The sequence below is a fragment of the Vigna umbellata genome, chromosome 5 (genome assembly GCF_029865625.1).
Source record: "Vigna umbellata cultivar VRB3 chromosome 5, Vumbellata_1.0, whole genome shotgun sequence".
In the NCBI taxonomy this organism is placed as follows: Eukaryota; Viridiplantae; Streptophyta; class Magnoliopsida; order Fabales; family Fabaceae; genus Vigna; species Vigna umbellata.
In genome coordinates, this window is record NC_142169.1 from 45,300,083 (window position 1) to 45,323,363 (window position 23,281).

At 36.1% G+C, this 23,281-nt stretch overlaps 3 protein-coding genes across 3 annotated transcripts; 2 read left to right on the forward strand and 1 right to left on the reverse strand.

The window, feature by feature from the left end:
• Window positions 1–215: 215 nt before the first annotated feature.
• Window positions 216–938, reverse strand: LOC148198465 (secreted RxLR effector protein 161-like). The gene has a single exon (XM_088115814.1). It carries the CDS (start codon window positions 936–938, stop codon window positions 216–218), a length of 723 nt encoding a protein of 240 aa, XP_087971940.1.
• A 4,493-nt stretch (window positions 939–5,431) lies between these two features.
• LOC148198466 (uncharacterized) lies at window positions 5,432–6,010 on the forward strand. The gene has a single exon (XM_088115815.1). It carries the CDS (start codon window positions 5,432–5,434, stop codon window positions 6,008–6,010), a length of 579 nt encoding a protein of 192 aa, XP_087971941.1.
• A 3,599-nt stretch (window positions 6,011–9,609) lies between these two features.
• Window positions 9,610–10,482, forward strand: LOC148198467 (uncharacterized). Its single transcript, XM_088115816.1, has one exon. It carries the CDS (start codon window positions 9,610–9,612, stop codon window positions 10,480–10,482), a length of 873 nt encoding a protein of 290 aa, XP_087971942.1.
• The last annotated feature ends 12,799 nt before the right edge of the window (window positions 10,483–23,281 follow it).

The window sequence follows — 23,281 nt, forward strand, 5'->3', positions numbered from 1 at the left end:
CGATTTTAGCTCAGTCAACAAACTGTATTCTTGCATAACCCTTCAGGCTTATCTAGATCAAACATTTTAGTATTTATGCAGTATAATAATCATCATAGTTAAAGTATGATTATGCAATGATAAGAATGTAACAATGAAATTATCAAATTGCATACATATAAATTAATTAATCGATTAACAATCACTTTATACTACTATCATCCAGAATCCCTAATTCATTTAATTGTGTAAAATTTTTCCTTTTTCAAAGGTTTTGTGAAAATTTCAGCCCATTGATGTAAGGTATCTACATATTCGACCTTAATTTCAACTTTAAGGATGTGGTCTCTTAGGAAATGATGCCTTATTTCAATATGCTTAGTTTTAGAATGAAGAACATGATTCTTAGTTAAGTTTATTGCACTGGTATTATCACATTTTAAAGGAATATGATCTAAAGATATACCATAGTCTTCTAGTTGGCTCTTGATCCAAAGAGACTGAGCACAATAGCTTCTAGTTGCAATGTACTCAAGTTCTGTGGTAGATAATGCCACACAAGCTTGTTTCTTTGAATACCAAGATACTAGAGAACATCCTAGCAAATGACATGTACCACTAGTGTTCTTTCTGTCTCGTTTACAGCCACCAAAATCTGAATCACTGTATCCTTCAAGAAAAATGTTTGATCCACTAGGATACCATAGTCCAAGACTTTTGGTTCCTTTTAGATACTTTAAAATTCTTTTCACAGTAGTTAAATGTGATTCTTTTGGTTGTGACTGAAATCTAGCATAGAGACAGACATTATGCAAGATATCTGGTCTACTGGCAAATAAGTATAATAAAGATCCGATCATACCCCTGTAAAGTTTCTGATCTACAACATTGCCTTTTTCATCAAGGTCAAGATAGCAGTTAGTTGCCATAGGTTTTGCAACTTCTTTGCAATCCATCATTTTGTACTTCTTGAATAAATCAGTGCAATATTTATATTGATGAATAAAGATGACATTCTCATTCTACTTAACTTGAAGCCCTAGAAAATACGTGAGTTCTCCCATCATGGACATCTAGAACTCTTCCTGCATTGTCTTAGAAAATTCTTTGTATAAAGCAGGATTAGTTGAACCAAATATGATATCATTGTTAACACTTCGGCAAATGTACCGAATCGTATCAAGTAATAATAATTGGTAAGACCAAGTATCATTTCCCTAGAGACTCACGGCCTAAACATTCATATGATTTCTTAATTAATTAAGACTTATAAACGAAATCATTGTGTTTGTATTACGGAAAATAAATATGCATGCAAGTTTGATCAATTGGATTGAAAGATGCAAAGGTGATTGATATAAAATAATGAATGATTATGTTGTTGGGGTTTCCGACTTATCCTATCCACTCTCATGTATTTATGAATTCATCTTCTTCATTAATGTTAATGCCACTTTCTAATTTACCTTAAACCCGATGTCTCGGTGAAGAAAGCCTACTCCTAATTACTAGTTCACAATGTCTTGTCTCCCTAGCAATTAATCATGCATTACATTCGCACAGAAGCTTAAAGGCAACCAACCCTCCTAATCCTATTTCTAGGTAATATTGATTTTGGGAGAATTTCCCCAGTTCTAGATTTTCTCATATGTGCCCATAGTGACAAAATCAATAATCATGCAATTGAATGAGTTAAACAAAGCATGCATAGAGTAAAGAGGAAAAATCCTAACAATTAATGAAGTAAAGCATTTTATAATAAGAATCAATTCAATACATGAGAGTTTCAAAGGATTACATCGTTTCTCCAACAATAATGGAGGTTTAGTTCACCATAGACATGGTGAAACTACATGAAAATAATGAAAATAATGAAAAATAGAACCCTAAAAGTTGAAGATCAGAGCTTCCGCATCCAAAATCTACCTCCAAGGGGTCAAAGGAGTGTAATTTCGGCTCTTTCTGTCCAAAGATATGAACCCTAGAACGACCAAAACCTTAAATAGTTTCTTAAAAATACAGAAAAATAGCCTAAGCCCAAGTCGCCAGTGCTCAGCGCCCCAAAATGGCGCTCAGCGGTAGTTGCGACACTCTTTTGACCCTCAATGATGGCGCCCAAACGTGAAACAGTGCTGTCGAAATCAAACTAGCGCTCAGCGGTGGCGCCCAAGCGTGAAACAATGCTCTCAGAACTAAGTTGGCGCTCAACTGTGGCGCCCAAGCATGAAACAATGGTTGCACTTCCAGACTGGCGCTCAGCGGTGGCGCCTAGGCGTGAAACAGTGGTTCTTCTATGTGACACTTTTCTAGCCTTTCATGACTCTAGCTCCTTGCTACTTCAACTCCTTCATCCAATTCATCTTAAGTCCTGTCAAAATAAGGAAAAATAAGCATAAAACTCATTCAACTCTCTTATTCACATAACTTAATCAAAAGCATGATTTCAAGCTAGTTTCTAAGTCATAAAGGGTGTTTTTAATATCAAAATTAAGTATAAAAATAATGGTTTTTCAACCGTTATCAATCATCAACATAAATTTGTACATACAATCTATCATTTTTGGAATTTTTTATGAAAATGGTTGAATCTACATTCCTTCTTTACCAGAATTTCACTTAGTCACTCATACCAAGATCTTGGTGCCTGTTTCAGTCCATACAAGGCCTTCTTCAGTTTGAAGACATGATCTAGATGCTCATAGTCTTTAAAGCCTGGTGGTTGTTCCACGTAGACTTCGTCCTTGACATATGATAACAGTTGAAAATATCGTTATATGTGATGTAATTTTGATACTAAATACACCCTTTTCTGCTTAGAAACTTGCTTAGAATCATGTTTTTATGTTAAGTTGTGTGAATAAGAGAGTTGAGGTTGAATTTGATGATTTCATGACTTATTCCCCATGTTTTGGAAGGAAATGAGATAATATGGAAAGCAGAGATGAAGTGCCAAGGAGATGGAGCTCAAAAAGGCCTGAAAAAGCACTAGAAGGGAGGATCGCTCAAAGCTTGGGCGCCTCATTTGGAGGCTTAAGCGCAGAAGAGTGTCGCTCACCGCCCAGGCGCCCCTTTTGGGGCACTTGAGCGTCAAAAGCAAGAAGCTTGGGCGCTATTTTGGAGGCTTAAGCGTAGAACAGTGCCGCTCATCGCCCGCGCGCCCCTTCTGGGCGCTTGAGCGTCAGAAGCACGAAGCTTGGACGACCTTTGTGAGGCTTAAGCGTAGGAAACCACCGCTCACTGCCCAAGTGCCCTAAGTTGGGCGCTTGAGCACTAGTGACATGGGCATAGGCCTTGTTTATGTTCTGTCTTCGCTCTATTTAAAGGACCTAGACGTCCTATGTTTTGTATCTTTGGCTTGAGGAGCACAGCAGCACACTCTTTCACCCTCTCGAGGTGGATTTAGATGCGGGAGCTTCCATCTTCTACTTTTAGGGTTTTTCTATCTCATTCTTCTCCATTGTTCATCTAGTTTCACCATGTCTATGGTGAACTAAACTCTATTTGTTGTTGGGGGATGATGTAACCTTGTGAACTCTCATGTATTTGAATTGATCCTTAATAACATACGCTTTTTCCTTAATTGTTAGATTAATTCATATGTACTTATTACATGCTTTGTTTAACTCATTCATAGCGTGATGTATGAATTGCATGAGTGCCGGGAGGTTCCTTACAATTCAGGTTCTTGTTGAATTACTCCCAAGAGTAATATTTCTCAGGGATGAGGGTATGAGTCTTGGTCGTCTTAAAGCTCTTGATCTTCACATCTAATTACTAGGAATGCTAGGAATTGCATGAACTGGTGATTAAGGACAAGCTTATTTTGCCGAGGGATCGGGTTTAAGTGATTTAGTAAGTGACGTTAACATTAATGCATAAAGAAGAATTCTTACATACATGAGAGGGAACTTGGTGAAATCTAACCCCAACAACATACTCATATCATATTAAACAATATTTGTTCATCATTGTGTTATTCTATTATTGATCAAACTGCATTCATATTTAATTTTCTGTCTTTGCATCTAAAACTAATGATCTCGTTTTCTTTAAGTCTTAATTAATCGAGTTATCACACAATTGTTTAGTGCCGAGAGTCCTTTGGGACATGATACTTGGTCTTACCATTTTATATTACTTGTGCGATTCGGTACACTTGCCAATTCAACAATTTGAAAATCGATTACATTATGGGGTGAATCAATTAAAGCTCGTGTATTTGCACAAATTTTTTCAAGTGTGCTGTGGGAGTTTTTCAAAGAGAAAAGTTTTCAAAACTTTGCATAACACTGTTGCATAATCGATTGCATGCGATCTGTATTCGATTAAGTTTGTTAGTGTTTTGAAATCTGTTAATGCTTGATATAACTATTACAACGACTATATTTTTAAATGTGTTGACCAAGCATTAAAGGCTATTCGATTGCATTAATTGTGAATTCAATTAATTGCTTTGACTTCTATTATCTGTTATAATTGAATTGGTGTATTCGACTACATTAGTAGCAAAGTCGATTATGTTGCGTCTGATATGAGTTCATCTATATATTGACGCGAATTTGATTTATGTATAGACTTTTGTGATTCTAACATTTTCATATTCTTTTGCAGAAAAGTGAAAAGTTTACAGAAAGAGAAAAAGCTTCAAGAAACTAGTTTGACCGTTAGATCAACTAATTATGATTTCTTGAAGAGCAAGAATTGCTGAGTTTTCAAAGTCTGATCTATTTGCACATTTGGGTGTCTACTGCCCGATCAGGTTCTACAATCTGCTGAAGATTGGGTTGAGTTCCCTGTTGTGATTACAGGAAGAAGGAACTGCGTTCTTGACTTTGAGGTTGCCTCAAAGGGGTTGGACTGTAGGAGAGGGGATTCTTGCTACTAGTCTGTTTGTGTATTGCCTATATTTTGATTAAAGGGTTAGAGAGGTATTTTATATTTTTGACCTAAGGTCTCTATAAAAACCTTGTTGTAAAAACATTGATCATTATAGTGCATTGGCTTCCTCTGGTTTGAAGGACACTGGATGTAGGATTTCGCGAACCAGTATAAAAACTTAGCGTTTGATCTTTCTTTTCCCTACTCTGTTACATTCAATCGATTATACTTTACACGTATTTGATTAAATTTCCGCTGCATTGAAAATCTTTTAACTTGCGTTTCAAGAAAAGTATAAAGGCATCTCTTTTGGTGAAAAAGATTTTGAAAGTTTTAAATTTTATACTTCACCAATTCACCCCCCTCTTGGTGTGAGAAATTGAGCCATTCTATTTTAACAATTGGCACCAGAGCTGGTTTTCATAAAATATTTGAAAAACTAGTGGATTACTATTTTCATTAAATCGACTGATCCTGTAAAAGGGCTTTCAATTCTCAGACCTTTGGTGAAGGTGCTTCGACAAATAGACCACCACTATTTGTTGGACAAAATTATGCTTTCTGGAAAATAAGGATGCAAATCTTTCTTGAATCGGTGGATAAAGGAGTTTGGGATGCAACTCTAAACGGTCCATATGAGCCCACTCATGTTTTAAATGGAAAAGTTGTTTTGAAATTTTTTTCAAAGTGGACTCAAGATGAGAACCGAAGAGCTCAATATGATGTTAAGGATAGAAATGTTATTGCTTCTACACTAACCATGGATGAATGTTTCAGGATTTCCCAATGTAAAACTGCTAAACAAATGTGGGAGGTTCTTGAGGTCACACACGAAGGAACGGATGAAGTGAAAAGGGCCAGAAAGAATTCTCTCATACAAGAGTATGAGCTATTCAGAATGAAAGCGGGAGAGACCATCTATGAAGTACAGAAACAATTCACACACATAGTCAATCACTTCATGGGTCTCGGGAAAGTGTTTGATAAAGAAGAAATCAACATAAAGATTCTGAAAATCCTCAACAGAAGCTGGCAGCCGAAAGTCACTACAATATCTGAATCAAGAGACTTGACCAGCATGAACATGGCTACGTTATTTGGAAAACTCAGAGAACATGAATTGAAGCTTGGAAGGCTAAAGGAGGAAGAATAAATTGAAGAGAAGAAATCAATTGCTCTAAAGGCCACAAGCAAGAAAGCTACAAAGAATCTTGAACCTGAAACTGAATCAGATGCAAATGTACCAGAAAAGGAAATGATGAATATGATGGTGAGAAAATTTAACAGATTCATGAAGAATAAAATTTTTGCAACTAACAATGCAGGTTTTTCAAGAGGAGGAAAGAAGAGCTCAAGAAGCAACATTGTACAATGCTATGAATATGGAAAGGATGGTCATATCAAGCCTGACTATCCAGACTTGAAGAACAAGCAGAAAGAATTCACCAAGTATCCTCAAGACAAGAACAAGAAGCAAAGGAAAGCTTATATTGCTTGGAAAAATAGTGATGAAGACACTTCAAGTGATGATGATTATAGTGTTGAAGAGGAGTCAAATTTATGATTCATGGCAGGCTCTGCACAATCTGATGATGACAGTGATCGTGAATTTGAGAATGAACCAATAGAGGTCAAGTACCACATGCTATTGGATGCATTTCAGGAAATACATGCAGAAGCCATGCGGCTTTAGTATAAGGTGAATCGATTATCCTTTGAGAGAAGAGACTATGAATACAGAATTGATAATCTAGTATAGGATAATGAATAGATTTTTAAAGATCTTGAAGAAGCCTTAAAATCTGCAAAGACAGTCAAGACCGAAATACAAGTTGTTCAGAAAGAATGTGGTAACTGTCCTGTACACATTGAGAAAATTGACTACTTAACCAGAACTTTAGCCAAATTTACTCATGGTGTCAACACCCAATTTCGTCCGGGTAAGTAAATATTTAAAAATAATAAAAAAATAAGATAATAATAATTAATGGTGGGTAAAAAGGGACAAAATAATGACTTTACTACAATATTTTTGAAATGTTAGTTTAATATGGTAAAAATTTGAATTAATATTATGCTAATAATCATGAACAATAAATTAAAATAGTATATTAACATAATTTGTTGCATCAGTTGCTTTTAAAGAGGAAATTATGATTTTCTGACAATAATGATAATCAATGTTTTGAATATTATTTAATTTGTTTTCTAGCAACCATGGCAATTATTTCCCTATTTTGTTTTATTGTCAATTAATTCACAATTAAGGCAAGATTTCCATAATATTGCAATGTGTGTATATAAATACGCATTCTGCCATAGAAAAAAGAAGAAGAAAAAAAGAGAGAGAGACACTATGGAATAATCGAGATAGAAAAGGTATAAGAGAGTATAGAGAAAAGTAATTTATCATGCTAGAGGAACTCTGCCAACAGAAATTACCAAAGAAAAATTAGAGAGTATTGAAAGCTGAAAAGGTACGTCATCTTCACACCCTCTTTTTTTTTCTTTTTGTTGCAATTTGAAGGTTTTTTCTAAAGGTTTTATTTTTTTTTATATACAAATGACGTTCTTTTAAAAATCATGATTTTTGAAGTATAGATACACGTCGACATATGGTCGGTTTCTTTCCTTTTTTTCCCACCGTTCTTAAAAATAAAAAATACAAAATCTTTAAAATAAAAAAATATCAATCTTGTTAAACCAAATCTTTTTTCGTGTTCACTTTCCAAAAATCCAAATAAATCTATAATATTTCTTTTTACACAAACTCACAAGCCTTTTTCTACATAAAGAACTACGTGATCCCTGATTGTCCATTAAACGGATGTACGTAGGACCAAGATCAATTCTTGTCGGGTTCATAAAACAAAAAATATATTTTTGTCTCTTAATAGTTTATTTATATTATTTTTTTTAGGGAAAATTAAACATTTAAAAAACCACTTCAATCTTTATACATTTAATTAAAGGTACTGCCTTTGGGCAGGCGCGATAGGGTGCTAACACCTTCCTTACGCGTAACCGATTCCCGAACCTGAAAATCTCTTTTCGCAGACCATGTCTTATTTTTTGGTTTTCCATAGTTTTTCCATAATAAATTATGGTGGCGACTCCACGAATCTTTTTCTCAAACCCGTTTGTTTTTCGGGTCGCCGTCCCGTCGCGATCCCGGTTGCGACAGATGGCGACTCCACTGGGGACGCTAGAGAATCAAGCCTTCTTAATTAAATGTGCAAAATTGATGTGGTTTTTGTTTATTTTATTCTATTTTATTTATTTTCCCTTTATTTATTATATATGATTGTCTTTATTTATTTTGGTAATTTATTTATATTCATTATTATTATTTTGCATATCATGAGTGGGACCCTATACCCAGGTCTGAGTGTAACATAGAATTAGAGGGGTTGTGTAGCGGTGTCACGTCTGGACTATTTCCAGTTTGGCTATCGTGAGAACTCCAGCCAGTGTCTGTTCTCTTTACATGCAATTTCACACCTAGTTGCGTTTCAACTGTTGTGGAAAAGCTGTGAAAAGGACCATAGCTCTGGTGGCCTTAATTTTAGGTTTAGGAAGCTTTCCTTATGAGATTGCATGCACAATGCTTAGACCTTAAGACCTACATTAAAAGCATAATAAAAACATGTTTCTTAATTATTTTTTTGGCATAGACATCTTCATACATCACATCCGTTAGCAACATTTTCATCCTTTTTCCTTCATTTTCTTTATAAATAACAATAAATAAATGTGTCATGTTTTTCTTGAAATAAAAGAGCAAGAACAAAAATATCATGCTTTAATGAATGAATTGATAAGGAAAAATAAACACTTTTTAGTCAAATGAATTAATAAAACTTTCATTTTTTGAAGCATTTATTAACGTGAAATCGTGAAAATAATTTTCTTCTTCATCATTTTCTATCATCCATTTTATCCATAAAAAAAATCAGTTTATAAGGGGCACTATCTCGAAGTGATCGCAAGCAATCTTTTTAGCAAAAAATAAAAAAATAAAAAATGGAAAATAAAAAAAACAGGGGCAACTTATCTAAGTTAAGATTTTCGAAAATAAGGCGATCATAATTTAATGGGAAGATAGGTTTCTTCATCAAAAAAAAATTATCATTCTTTATAACCTATTTTGAGTCTTAAAAATAAAAATAAAAATGTTTTTGAACAAGTCAGGTTGACATCATGTTATTTAAGAAAAAAATGTTTTTGAAAAAAATCAAAATTTCAAAACACAAGGAAAAAATGAAAATGACAAACTTAATTTTCATTTCACTGTAACAAGAACTTTTTCTTTAAGCCCATTGGGCCCGGTTGATAGTTTTCTTCAAATTCAATTGTTTGAAAAAAAGCAAATGAATGCGATAAGAGGAAAATATAAAAAAAAAAACATATATTTCTCAAAAAGTTTTACCATTTTCATTTTGCCAAAAAAAAAAACATAGAAAGGGAAACATATCTCCATACTTATTTTACCAAACACCAACATCCTTCTGGTGTGTTGTATCTCATATTCACATATTACACGCCAACGTGGCTATCCAGTGTCCTTTAAATCCTTACCACTTTCAACTTTTCTGTGATTTCCGTTTATTTTTAGCATGCATCATTTCTGCATTTTCGCATAATTCGTTTTCATCTAATCCAAGTTAATAAAAACAGTATTAAAGTTTAAGAAAAAAAACAACGACGAAACTTCCACGACATCCTTATAAGACTCGAGCAAACGCCAAAGCTATGGAAGATTGGGAAGAGGAACGTGAAACTATAAAGGCCGATATTAGGCAGCTAAAGGATCAAGTTGGTCAAATTTTAGAAGCATTGAAAGCCATAAAAACCGCAGGAGAGACTTCGTTTGCAAAGGCTGATGATAATGCTCACACTCCAATACATGACGCTGTGGGCACACAATTCACATTTCCAATGTATGGTTTACCACCAGGTTACACACCGCCTATTGGAGATCATTCAGAGGCAGAGCATACTTCTTTGGTTTTTCCCGTAACTAGCAATGTACTTCCCATTAGTACCCAGGGGCCTATCCTCACAACTGAGGCAAAACTGAATGAAACATCCAAGCTTCCCCACACAATTGTCGCACAAGATGCTACTTTGCATGCGAATGTAGAAGGAGCGAAGGATAAACTTGAAGTTCTAGAAGGTAGACTGAGAGCCATAGAAGGGTTTGAAAGTTACGGGTTTGGTGACGTGGCAAAGTTGAGTTTGGCTCCAGGAGTGACCATTCCACACAAGTTTAAGGTGCCAGAATTTGAGAAATACAAGGGAAACACATGCCCTAAGAACCATTTGACCATGTATTGTCGAAAAATGGCTGCCTACGCAGACGACGATAAACTACTTATTCATTTCTTTCAAGATAGTTTGGTTGAAGCAGCGTTGAGTTGGTATACGCATCTGGAATCCTCTCATATCCGTTCTTGGACAGATTTGGCGAATGCCTTTGTAAGACAGTACAAATACAACATGCATGTTGCGCCAGACAGGTTACAATTGCACCATATGGCAAAGAAAGATGAGGAGTCTTTTAAAGAATACGCACAACGATATGGTTGCAATGTTTGTAAGCACACTACAACCACCTTTTTATGAGCATATGATTGGCAACGTGTCTTCCAATTTCGCTGATATCATCATCATAGGGGAAAGAATCGAAATCGGACTGAAAAGTGGGAAAATTATATCCCAAGCCACCACTCCAAAGAAATCTATTTTTAATCCAGGGAAAGAGAAAGAAGGGGGAGTGCATGCAACATCAGCAATACCCATGTGGGGAGGTCATGCACCCACACATAGCTATCAACCAAGCCCGAGTTATCCTCCTTATGTGAATAATACAGTGTCTGGTCCCCAAATGAGACCTCGACAACCAGGATATTATCAACCACAACAGGCTAATGCCAGGGGCACTGGAGCCGGTTTAGGTCCAGATCAGAATGTTGGTCAAAATGCTAATGCCAGGAGGAACCAATTGAAAATTTTCACTCCCATTCCTATGACGTATACAGATTTGTTACCTCAACTCCTTAAGAAGGGTTTGGCCGCTATTCGTCCAATGAAACCCTTACAGCCTCCATACCCTAAAAGTTTTGATGCAAATGCGAGATGCGATTTTCATGGGGGAGCCATTGGCCATTCAACCGAAGGATGCACCTCTCTTAAATTCAAAGTACAATCTCTAATTGATGCAGGATGGCTGAAGTTCCAAGAAGACGAACCTAGTGTTGAAGTCAATCCCCTTGCCGAGCATGGAAATACCTCAACAAATGCCATCGAGGGGGGGAGATGGCCTCGGTGAGGCATGTGGAATTTGTCCAGGAGCCGAACACATCATTAATGAGTGTACCAGGATTAGGAGCTTTCTCCAAGATCTGATTGACAGAAGTTTCCTACAAATATACTACGAGAATAAAGAAGAAGAAGTATCTGCAAACCCAAGAGCTGGAAGATAAAGAATTTGCCTGTGATGCTTATTGAAATGTAATCATTTTTAATTAACCTCATTGCTTTGCCCGGAGCCTTGGGGTTCCTATTTTAGGGTTGACACTTTCTTTTGCATTTAACATTAAATCATGTTTGTTTCATTTTTTTTCTCGAGTCTTAAATATTTTATCAAATAACATGGATATGACAATGAATGTTTTGAAAACAATAATGTTGTTTTTCCTAATTTTGAGCATCCTATCAATAACATGGAAGATGATTATGACTGACCCGGAACCCTCTCCAAAATTAATGATATTTGTGAAGCAAGATTCTAAAGAAATAAAACCGCATCAAGTAAAGGTTGAAATCTTTAGTGTAAGAGAAGAAAGCGAGAGAAAAAAGGCAAAAGTCGACACTAGCACGAAGAAAGAGTTCAACACGAGTTACTACTCAAGCCAAAATGTCTTCAAAATCAAAGATGAAGTGCAAAAAGCAGTTCGATGCGAGATTTCTAGCTGGGGCAAGATACTCCCAATAGGTGGCAAGTATCGTGTTGAAGAAGGACTATAATGAGCAAATGCATGTCAACTATCATGATTTAAAGACAATTTCTCATTGCCGCAAACTTGAACAATCAAACTTCCTATCGTCGTCCAAAGATGAATGGGACAGTCAAGGCCACTAATAAAAGGATATCAAGAGGAATATACCTTCAGTTACCTCACATCGGTACGCATATCGACTGGGGCAATACCTTTGGCATGTGGAACAGAAGCAGTACTACGCTTCGAGGTAGAAATCCCATCCCTACAAGTGTTAGTGGAAACCAGTTAGAAGAAGCAGATGGAGTTCAAAACCGGTTTGATCAGCTCAATCTCATTGAAAAAAATTGACCGCAACATGCCATGGGCAACTATACCAGCAAAGGGAATTCCAAGAAGGTGAATTGGTCCTAAAAAAGATTTTGCCAATACTAAAGGATCATAGGGGCAAGTGGACTCCAAATTATGAAGGTCCGTATGTAGTAAAGAAGACTCTTGGTGGTGGTGCATTTATTCTCACCAGAATGGATGGAAAGGGGTTACCTTTGCCAGTTAATTCTGGCGCAGTAAAAAAATTTCTAATGATTCCATGATAGGGAATGCTTTTAAAGTGGAATTGACAATATTATATTATTCAATAAATCTTTTTTTCATCTTTCAAAATCCTTCCCGAAGATAATAAGCATCACAGGCATTCACAGGGTGCGAGCTTGTCCTTAAGGGATGTCGTGGATTTAAAACAAAAACAGAATATATAATACAATATTTGGGTCTCACATGATTTTTCACCCATACATTCATACATTCATCATAGTGTAGGCATCATCATAGGAAAAGCATGGCACACCATGCATCGCCAACATTCAACGGGAATTCGTATTTACGATAGCATACAGTTCAAGGAAAATACATCAGTGACGAAATTCAGAATTTTCAAATAAAAAAGAACAAAAGGAAAAAATATTTGTTTCGAGATTGTCAAAGCCCAGTTTTCTTTCTGGCACCAGAGAACTCAAAAAAAAAAAAAGGTTTATGCATCTCTTCAGCGAAATTCATAGGGCAAGTACACCTCTTAAGCGAAATCAAAGGTGATACCCCCTCCACAGCGAGATTCATAGGGTTAGTACACCTCTTAAGCGAAATCAAAGGTGATACCCCCTCCACAGCAAGATTCATAGGGCAAGTACACCTCTTAAGCGAAATCAAAGGTGATACCCCCTCCACAGCGAGATTCATAGGGTTAGTACACCTCTTAAGCGAAATCAAAGGTGATACCCCCTCCACAGCGAGATTCATAGGGCAAGTACACCTCTTAAGCGAAATCAAAGGTGATACCCCCTCCACAGCGAGATTCATAGGGCAAGTACACCTCTTAAGCGAAATCAAAGGTGATACCCCCTCCACATCGAGATTCATAGGGCAAGTACACCTCTTAAGCGAAATCAAAGGTGATACTCCCTCCACAGCGAGATTCATAGGGCAAGTACACCTCTTAAGCGAAATCAAAGGTGGTACCCCCTCCACGAGGTTCCTGCCCTCATCATTCAAGTTATGCAAGGTTCCTGCCCTCACCATTTAATTTTACGAGGTTCCTGCCCTCATCATTCAAGTTATACGAGGTTCCTGCCCTCACCATTTAATTTTACGAGGTTCCTGCCCTCACCATCTAATTTTACGAGGTTTGTGCGCCTCACCATCAAGTTTTACGAGGTTCCTGCCCTCACCATTTAATTTTACGAGGTTCCTGCCCTCATCATTCAAGTTATACGAGGTTCCTGCCCTCACCACTTAATTTTACGAGGTTCCTGCGCCTGACCATCAAGTTATACGAAGAAAGTTCATAGGGTATGACACACCCTCCACAAGTGTCACGGCTTTTTCAGCGAGGTCCACAAGGTTGCCACATGCTCTACTAGGTAAGCTTCGAGGTAACCTCTCTCCTTTTCTTTAGACCCTAACGAAATTAGCGTCTTTATCTTTATTTAGCTTTTACTGTGATAACACAAAAACTCTAAGGTTCATGTTATCCAGCAAAATCCAAATAAAGAGGGGCAGCTGTCAACACCCAATTTCGTCCGGGTAAGTAAATATTTAAAAATAATAAAAGAATAAGATAATAATAATTAATGGTGGGTAAAAAGGGACAAAATAATGACTTTACTACAATATTTTTGAAATGTTAGTTTAATATGGTAAAAATTTGAATTAATATTATGCTAATAATCATGAACAATAAATTAAAATAGTATATTAACATAATTTGTTGCATCAGTTGCTTTTAAAGAGGAAATTATGATTTTCTGACAATAATGATAATCAATGTTTTGAATATTATTTAATTTGTTTTCTAGCAACCATGGCAATTATTTCCCTATTTTGTTTTATTGTCAATTAATTCACAATTAAGGCAAGATTTCCATAATATTGCAATGTGTGTATATAAATACGCACTCTGCCATTTCCTGCCCTCACCATTTAATTTTACGAGGTTCCTGCCCTCATCATTCAAGTTATACGAGGTTCCTGCCCTCACCATTTAATTTTACGAGGTTCCTGCCCTCACCATCTAATTTTACGAGGTTTGTGCGCCTCACCATCAAGTTTTACGAGGTTCCTGCCCTCACCATTTAATTTTACGAGGTTCCTGCCCTCATCATTCAAGTTATACGAGGTTCCTGCCCTCACCACTTAATTTTACGAGGTTCCTGCGCCTGACCATCAAGTTATACGAACAAAGTTCATAGGGTATGACACACCCTCCACAAGTGTCACGGCTTTTTCAGCGAGGTCCACAAGGTTGCCACATGCTCTACTAGGTAAGCTTCGAGGTAACCTCTCTCCTTTTCTTTAGACCCTAACGAAATTAGCGTCTTTATCTTTATTTAGCTTTTACTGTGATAACACAAAAACTCTAAGGTTCATGTTATCCAGCAAAATCCAAATAAAGAGGGGCAGCTGTCAACACCCAATTTCGTCCGGGTAAGTAAATATTTAAAAATAATAAAAAAATAAGATAATAATAATTAATGGTGGGTAAAAAGGGACAAAATAATGACTTTACTACAATATTTTTGAAATGTTAGTTTAATATGGTAAAAATTTGAATTAATATTATGCTAATAATCATGAACAATAAATTAAAATAGTATATTAACATAATTTGTTGCATCAGTTGCTTTTAAAGAGGAAATTATGATTTTCTGACAATAATGATAATCAATGTTTTGAATATTATTTAATTTGTTTTCTAGCAACCATGGCAATTATTTCCCTATTTTGTTTTATTGTCAATTAATTCACAATTAAGGCAAGATTTCCATAATATTGCAATGTGTGTATATAAATACGCACTCTGCCATTTCCTGCCCTCACCATTTAATTTTACGAGGTTCCTGCCCTCATCATTCAAGTTATACGAGGTTCCTGCGCCTCACCATCAATTTTACGAGGTTCCTGCCCTCACCATCTAATTTTACGAGGTTTGTGCGCCTCACATCAAGTTTACGAGGTTCCTGCCCTCACCACGATTCAATTCAAGTTATACGAGGTTCCTGCCCTCACCACTTAATTTTACGAGGTTCCTGCGCCTGACCATCAAGTTATACGAACAAAGTTCATAGGGTATGACACACCCTCCACAAGTGTCACGGCTTTTTCAGCGAGGTCCACAAGGTTGCCACATGCTCTACTAGGTAAGCTTCGAGGTAACCTCTCTCCTTTTCTTTAGACCCTAACGAAATTAGCGTCTTTATCTTTATTTAGCTTTTACTTTGATAACACAAAAACTCTAAGGTTCATGTTATCCAACAAAATCCAAATAAAGAGGGGCAGCTGTCAACACCCAATTTCGTCCGGGTAAGTAAATATTTAAAAATAATAAAAAAATAAGATAATAATAATTAATGGTGGGTAAAAAGGGACAAAATAATGACTTTACTACAATATTTTTGAAATGTTAGTTTAATATGGTAAAAATTTGAATTAATATTATGCTAATAATCATGAACAATAAATTAAAATAGTATATTAACATAATTTGTTGCATCAGTTGCTTTTAAAGAGGAAATTATGATTTTCTGACAATAATGATAATCAATGTTTTGAATATTATTTAATTTGTTTTCTAGCAACCATGGCAATTATTTCCCTATTTTGTTTTATTGTCAATTAATTCACAATTAAGGCAAGATTTCCATAATATTGCAATGTGTGTATATAAATACGCACTCTGCCATAGAAAAAAGAAGAAGAAAAAAAGAGAGAGAGACACTATGGAATAATCGAGATAGAAAAGGTATAAGAGAGTATAGAGAAAAGTAATTTATCATGCTAGAGGAACTCTGCCAACAGAAATTACCAAAGAAGAATTAGAGAGTATTGAAAGCTGAAAAGGTACGTCATCTTCACACCCTCTTTTTTTTTCTTTTTGTTGCAATTTGAAGGTTTTTTCTAAAGGTTTTATTTTTTTTTATATACAAATGACGTTCTTTTAAAAATCATGATTTTTGAAGTATAGATACACGTCGACATATGGTCGGTTTCTTTCCTTTTTTTCCCACCGTTCTTAAAAATAAAAAATACAAAATCTTTAAAATAAAAAAATATCAATCTTGTTAAACCAAATCTTTTTTCGTGTTCACTTTCCAAAAATCCAAATAAATCTATAATATTTTTTTTTACACAAACTCACAAACCTTTTTCTACATAAAGAACTACGTGATCCCTGATTGTCCATTAAACGGATGTACGTAGGACCAAGATCAATTCTTGTCGGGTTCATAAAACAAAAAATATATTTTTGTCTCTTAATAGTTTATTTATATTATTTTTTTTAGGGAAAATTAAACATTTAAAAAACCACTTCAATCTTTATACATTTAATTAAAGGTACTGCCTTTGGGCAGGCGCGATAGGGTGCTAACACCTTCCTTACGCGTAACCGATTCCCGAACCTGAAAATCTCTTTTCGCAGACCATGTCTTATTTTTTGGTTTTCCATAGTTTTTCCATAATAAATTATGGTGGCGACTCCACGAATCTTTTTCTCAAACCCGTTTGTTTTTCGGGTCGCCGTCCCGTCGCGATCCCGGTTGCGACACATGGAAAAGAAAATCTTGATGTTGTGTTAAGATCATATGGAAGAGCTATCTACAGACAAGGTATTGGTTATAAGGCTAAAAGTAATAGGATAAACTCAAAGAAATTTATTGATCTGAGTAAACCTACTACTAATGCATGCTTTTACTGCAACACAATTGGTCACAATGTTAGAAACTTCTATTTTAGAAATGTTGGTGTTCCAAAGGGAAAATAAAATGGATTCCCAAGGAACAACCTCCTGCTACTAACAAGACAGGACCCAAGTTCAAATGGGTGCCAACGTCAAAACCTTTTAACTGTTATGCAGGAAAGAAGCAGTAGCTGCTGAAGCAGTATTCAACTCAAGGATGAACTACGATGATGAAATAAAAAATTCTTGAGTCACTGATTGTGGTAACTAGTTTAGGTGAACGCACAATCTCAATAATATCTGAATTTGTGATGATGACAACACATAATTAATAACACATTTGTTTTATGTGTTACATGTTCTATGCTTAGATGTTATCTGCGTATATGAGAACGTGATGGTGTTGTTGTTGTGTTGTTCATTGCATTTCACTGTGTTATATATGTATTTTTACACATGAATGCATGACAAATGTTTTTGGATAGAAAAACCATAAGCACTAATGTTGAAATTTAAATGTGTGGCAAAACAACAATTTGAAATCGATTGCATTATGGGGTGAATCGATTAAAACTCGTGTATTTGTTTTAAGACTCCAGCAAGTGTACCGAATCGTATCAAGTAATAGACATGGTAAGACCAAGTATCGTTTCCCAAGAGACTCACAGCCTAAACAGTTATGTGATTTCTTGATTAAATAAGACTTGAAAACAAACTCTTTTAGGTTTAGAATGCAAATACTGAAAAGTATATATGCATGCAATTTGATCAATTGGACAAAAGTGCAAAGATGAACGGGTTTGATATTATGGAATGAATATGTTGTTGGGGTTAGATTTCACCTAGTTTACTCTCACGTATATACAAATTCTACTTCTACATTTATGTTAATGTCATTCTCTAAAATACTTAAAACCCGATTCCTCGGCGAAGAAAGCATATCCTTAACTATAGTTCATACAATTTTTAGCATTCCTAATAATTAATTTTGAAGAACAGAAGCTTACGACAACCAGAACTCATACCCCCATTCCTGAGCAATACTACTTTGGGGAATAATTCTCCGGATCATGAATTGTAAGATACCTTCCGGTACTCATGCAAATCATACATCATGCTAAAGAATGAGTTAAACGAAGCAAGCATTACGCAAAGAAGAATTACCCTAACAGTTAATGAAAGAAGCATATATAATCAAGAATCAAGTCAATACATGAGAGTTTACAAAGTTTACATCATCCCCAACAAGAAATAGAGTTTAGTTCACCATTGACATGGTGAAACTAGATGAACAATGGAAATTGAAGATAGGAGCTTCCGACCCCAAATCCGCCTCCGAGGGAGCAAAGAGTGTGTTTTTGTGCCTATTTCGTCCAAAGATGAGAACCGTAGGACGTCCAAGTCCTTAAATAGAACATAAAAATAACAAAAAATGGGTCCAAGCCATCGAGACTGGCGCTCAGCGCCCCACATATGGCGCCCAGCGGTGTGCGGGTCGGAATAGATGCTCAGGGCCAGCTTTGAGTGCAAGCAAGCGTGGTGCTACTCGACGAAGTTGCTCTTAGCGCCCGCAAAAAGGGCGCCTGGGCACAAGCCATAGGTATTCTACGCTGAGGGCTCTAGAAAAGGGTAGCCAAACGTGAGACAATGTACTTTGACGCTGAGGGCCCCTAAAGTGGCGCTGCTGCGATCCTCCTTTCTCTATGCTTTTTCATCCCTTCCTGAGTTCCAACTCGTTACTATTTCAACTCTTCTTCCAAATCATCTCAATTCCTATTGAAAACATTGAAATCTAGCAAAAAACCACTAAATTCACCTTCAACTCTCTTTACTCCTCAAAACCATTATTCCAAGCTAGTTTCTAAGTCAAAAAGAGTGTTTTTAATGTCAAAATTTAGAATCAAAAAATGGTAAATTCAACCGCTATCACAACCCCAAACTTAGAACTTTACTTGTCCTCAAGCAAACAAAATGTAACTTGGCTTTCAAACAATCAATACAATGGTTTCAACACATTTCAAAAACTTTTCTTTCAAGACAAGTAATTGCTCATATCAGCTTATTATAAAGAATATCAGTCAAGACAAATAAATGCCTTTATTCAATTAAGCTCATTGTGGTGCTCAGATAATCACAGAATATTCAGCAGATGATATCCTCATGAATGATCAATCAAGAAAAGATGTAATCATGAAAACATGGAACTACTCCTCACCAAGGAAAAGTGTTTCTCCCAAACACATAGGTGTATATAGAGGTGACTCATTCACTCTACTATCACAATGTAACATAAATCAACTTTGCCCTTGATTTAACCACAATCAAACATACTCACAAGCAAGTATCATCGCAAGGTCTTTTCTTTGGCTTGTAATGTGGCTGGGCTAAGAAGAAAATTGGTTTTTCCGGATCACAAAATGCTTGAGTTAAGAGAGTCATTCATAATTTCATCATTTAAACACAATCTCTCTTTTTCAAGAAACCATTCTCACTTATTCCCAACTATCCCTTACATTGAGCTTTTCTTTTCTTTCTTTTCTTTTCTTTTTCTTTTGCTTTTTCATTTGCTCAACACTTAGTTCAATGCTTATTCTTTTTATTTTCTTTTCCAAATTTCCTAACAACCCCAAACTTGAACCTTTATCAATACCACACAAAATATTCTCAACTTAACTCAAGCTAAAGATTTTCAAAGAGGGTTTTCTTTCATGATTTAAGGCTCAAGGTTCAAAGGATAGAACACATTGTGCTCTTTTTATTGGGCTAAAATCATGCATTGGCTAAAAAGGGATAAGAACAGATGACCTTGATCATATGACACATGCAAGCAAGTGATTCAATCATAGAAACCTGGACAAAGTCATTCATGCTTTCAAAATAATAGCAATCATTCATAAAAACTATAGAGTTCAATCCTCACGCAGGCTAATTCAAGTTCCAACATTTAGATAAACATCCTGCTTAATAACACAATCACAAATAATCATGCATCTGTTTCACAATATTGTGAGCAACCACCTGTATATCAGCATCATACATCATCTCAATATCAATCAATATAATCAGCATCATAAAGCAACACTCATCACAAACATCATATCATCATCAAACCATTTCATCACAGATTAAGTTTTAAGCCAAGTACATCATAACCTATTCTAAATAACATAAAGACGAACATAAATTAAAAAGATAAGTTTAGAAAACTAGGTTGCCTTCCAGCAAGTGCTTCTTTAATGTCACTAGCTTGACCCAATAAAGCTGAAGTTTGATTTTCAATGTTGATGTGTTGCTTCCCTTCATGACACCAACATAATCTCAGCATCCTTCTTGTCACCAACTTGACTCTCCTAGAACAAGAAGCCTCAATCTCAAGAACTCCATTTGCCTTTATATCCTTGATAACCCATAACTTGTTCTTGAATTTCACTGGTTTGCCAAGGTAGGGTTCATTATTTTCCATCACAAAGTCATGGTGAACGTGTTTTTCTTCCTTATCTCCATCATCTTCCTTCAGCCTTGGAAAGCAACAACGACGATTCCACTTGACCGTCTTGGCAGCTTTATTAGGTAAACTAGTCACTGATAGAACTTCATCTTTAGCTTTAAGACTAGTCTTTGTTTCTTGTATTGGCTGCCCAGCTTCAAGACATTGAAAGTCACCTCTTCATCTTGGTCTTTCAACATTATAACTCCATCATCCACATGAATGACAACCTTAGCTGTCTTCATGAATGACCTTCCAAGGATGAGCGGCATCTCTACATATTCCTCCATCTCCATCACTACAAAGTCCACCAGAAATTTGAGTTTATCAATTTTCACCACCACGTCCTCTACCACACAATAAGAATGCTTAATCGACCTGTTTGCCATTTGCAAGATTTCTTTTGTAGGTTTGACCTCTAGACCACCAATCTTCTTAAGCATAAATAAGGGCATTAGATTGATACTAGCTCCTAAATCAACTAGAGTCTTCCCTATATCATGATTCCCAATGGTGCACGGGATGGTGAAACTCCCCTGATCTTTGAATTTGGGAGGAAGCGTCTTCTGCAATATGGCACTACAATTACCCTGCACTTCACCTATTTCCTCATATAGATACTTCTTCTTTTTGAGGAATTGCTACAGTGCTTTGGTCAAGGGCATAGTAATCTCCAATTGCTTGAAGATCTCCATGAAACGATCATATTGCTTCTCTTTTTCAATCTTTGAACAACTCTTTGGATAAGGAAGGGGCTTCTCAATGTTTTTTTCTTTTTCTCTCTCTTTTCTCTCTTTTTCTTTTTCCTTCCCCTCATCTTTCTCTTTTCTTGTCCTTTCTTTTCTCTCTTCATTGTCTTCTTCTACTTCACTCAACTTAGCTTTTTCTTTTCTCTCAACTTTTCTCTCATCTAACATCTTGCCACTTCTAGTCATAATGGCATTACACTCCTCCTTAGGGTTAACTACAATATTAGCCCTAAAACTCTTGTCAAACATCTCCTCCAACTTTTTAGCCAGTTGTCCAACTTGTATCTCCAAGTTTCTAATGGCATCTTCAGTGCTCTTTTGAGTAGAGACAGACACTTGCATGAATTGTGAAGGGTGTCTTCCAGTTTTGTCATCCTTTCAGATAAAGAGGATTGTGGTTGCCATTGCTATTGTGGTGGTCTATTAAATTGCTCAGCTTGCCCGTGACTCATGCTTGGGTGAGGGTTCCACCCTTGTTGAAATTACCCGAGTGGTTCTGATTACCCATATAATTTACTTTTTCCTGGGTATTATCTTGCATGGCACACTGTCCATTCACATGATCTCCACCACATAGCTCACAAAGTTTATGTTGAGCTTGAGAGACACGCTGCAACTCCTTCGGTACTTGAGAGATTTTTCTCATGAGAGTCTCTAACTGTTGAGTCATCATCTTGTTTTGAGCCAAGAGAGCATCTTGAGATTGTAACTAAAGAACTCCTTTCTATTGAAATTGAGCTCTTTCGTTCTGCATCTCATTATCATTAGTAGCCATGTTTTCAATCAACTCACACGCTTCCTCTGGAGTCTTGCATCTAATATTACCTCTAGCTGAGGCATCTAGCATCAATTTAGTATGTGAGCCAAGTCCTCCAAGGAATAGAATGACTACTGTGGCTTCATCAAAGTCATGTGTGGGCGTCTTTCTCAAAAAGCTTTTGTAACTATCCCACGCTTGACCTAATGTCTCCTCCATGCCCTGTTGAAAAGAAGATATTTCTTGTTTACCTTTATTTACCTTTGATTGAGGGAAGTACTTATTTAGGAACTTTGCTACCACATCTTCCCACATAGTGAAACTATTCTCAAGGAAAGAATTTAGCCATATCTTAGCATTGCCTCCCAAAGAGAAGGGAAATAAGCTAAGTTTAATAGCTTCATCTGGTACATCCTGAATCTTCACTGTATTACATATCTCGTCAAATGTGGTCAGATGCTCATGGATTTTCATGTGCTAATCCATTGAATTGATTGCTCTGCACCAAGTGAATAAGACCAGGCTTCATCTCCATGTTGGTAGCATTTACCCTTGGCCTAACAATACTGTTAAAATACAAAGGACCAGTGACTGTTACGTAATCCTCCAGAGTTCGTCTCACTAGACCCATATTCCGATTGCCAACCATCATGTCTTCTATTTCTTGATTTGTAAAGAGATGTTACAATTTTTCCTTGCTTCTAGTACGGATTGTATCCTACATGGACAAGAAAACAAACCCTAGAAAGCAATTGTTAACAGAACATAAAAAAAAACAAAATAAAAATAAAAATAAAAATTAAAGCTAATCAATAATCACACAAATAGAATAGTTAAAATACGAGTCCCCGGCAACGACGCCAAAAACTTGTTAAGACTCCGGAAAGTGTACCGAATCGTATCAAGTAATAAACATGGTAAGACCAAGTATCGTTTCCCTAGAGACTCACGACCTAAGAAGTTATGTGATTTGTTGATTAAATAAGACTTGAAAACAAACTCTTTTAGGTTTAGAATGCAAATACTGAAAAGTAAATATGCAGGCAATTTGATCAATTGGACAAAAGTGCAAAGATGAACGGGTTTGATATTATGGAATGAATATGTTGTTGGGGTTAGATTTCACCTAGTTTACTCTCACGTATATACAAATTCTACTTCTACATTTATGTTAATGTCATTCTCTAAAATACTTAAAAC

Excerpts from the sequence above, each read along its gene's own strand:
- LOC148198466 (XM_088115815.1), top strand. The coding sequence starts at position 5,432 with ATGCAAATCTTTCTTGAATCGGTGGATAAAGGAGTTTGGGATGCAACT.
- LOC148198467 (XM_088115816.1), top strand. The coding sequence starts at position 9,610 with ATGGAAGATTGGGAAGAGGAACGTGAAACTATAAAGGCCGATATTAGG.
- LOC148198465 (XM_088115814.1), bottom strand. The coding sequence starts at position 938 with ATGATGGATTGCAAAGAAGTTGCAAAACCTATGGCAACTAACTGCTAT.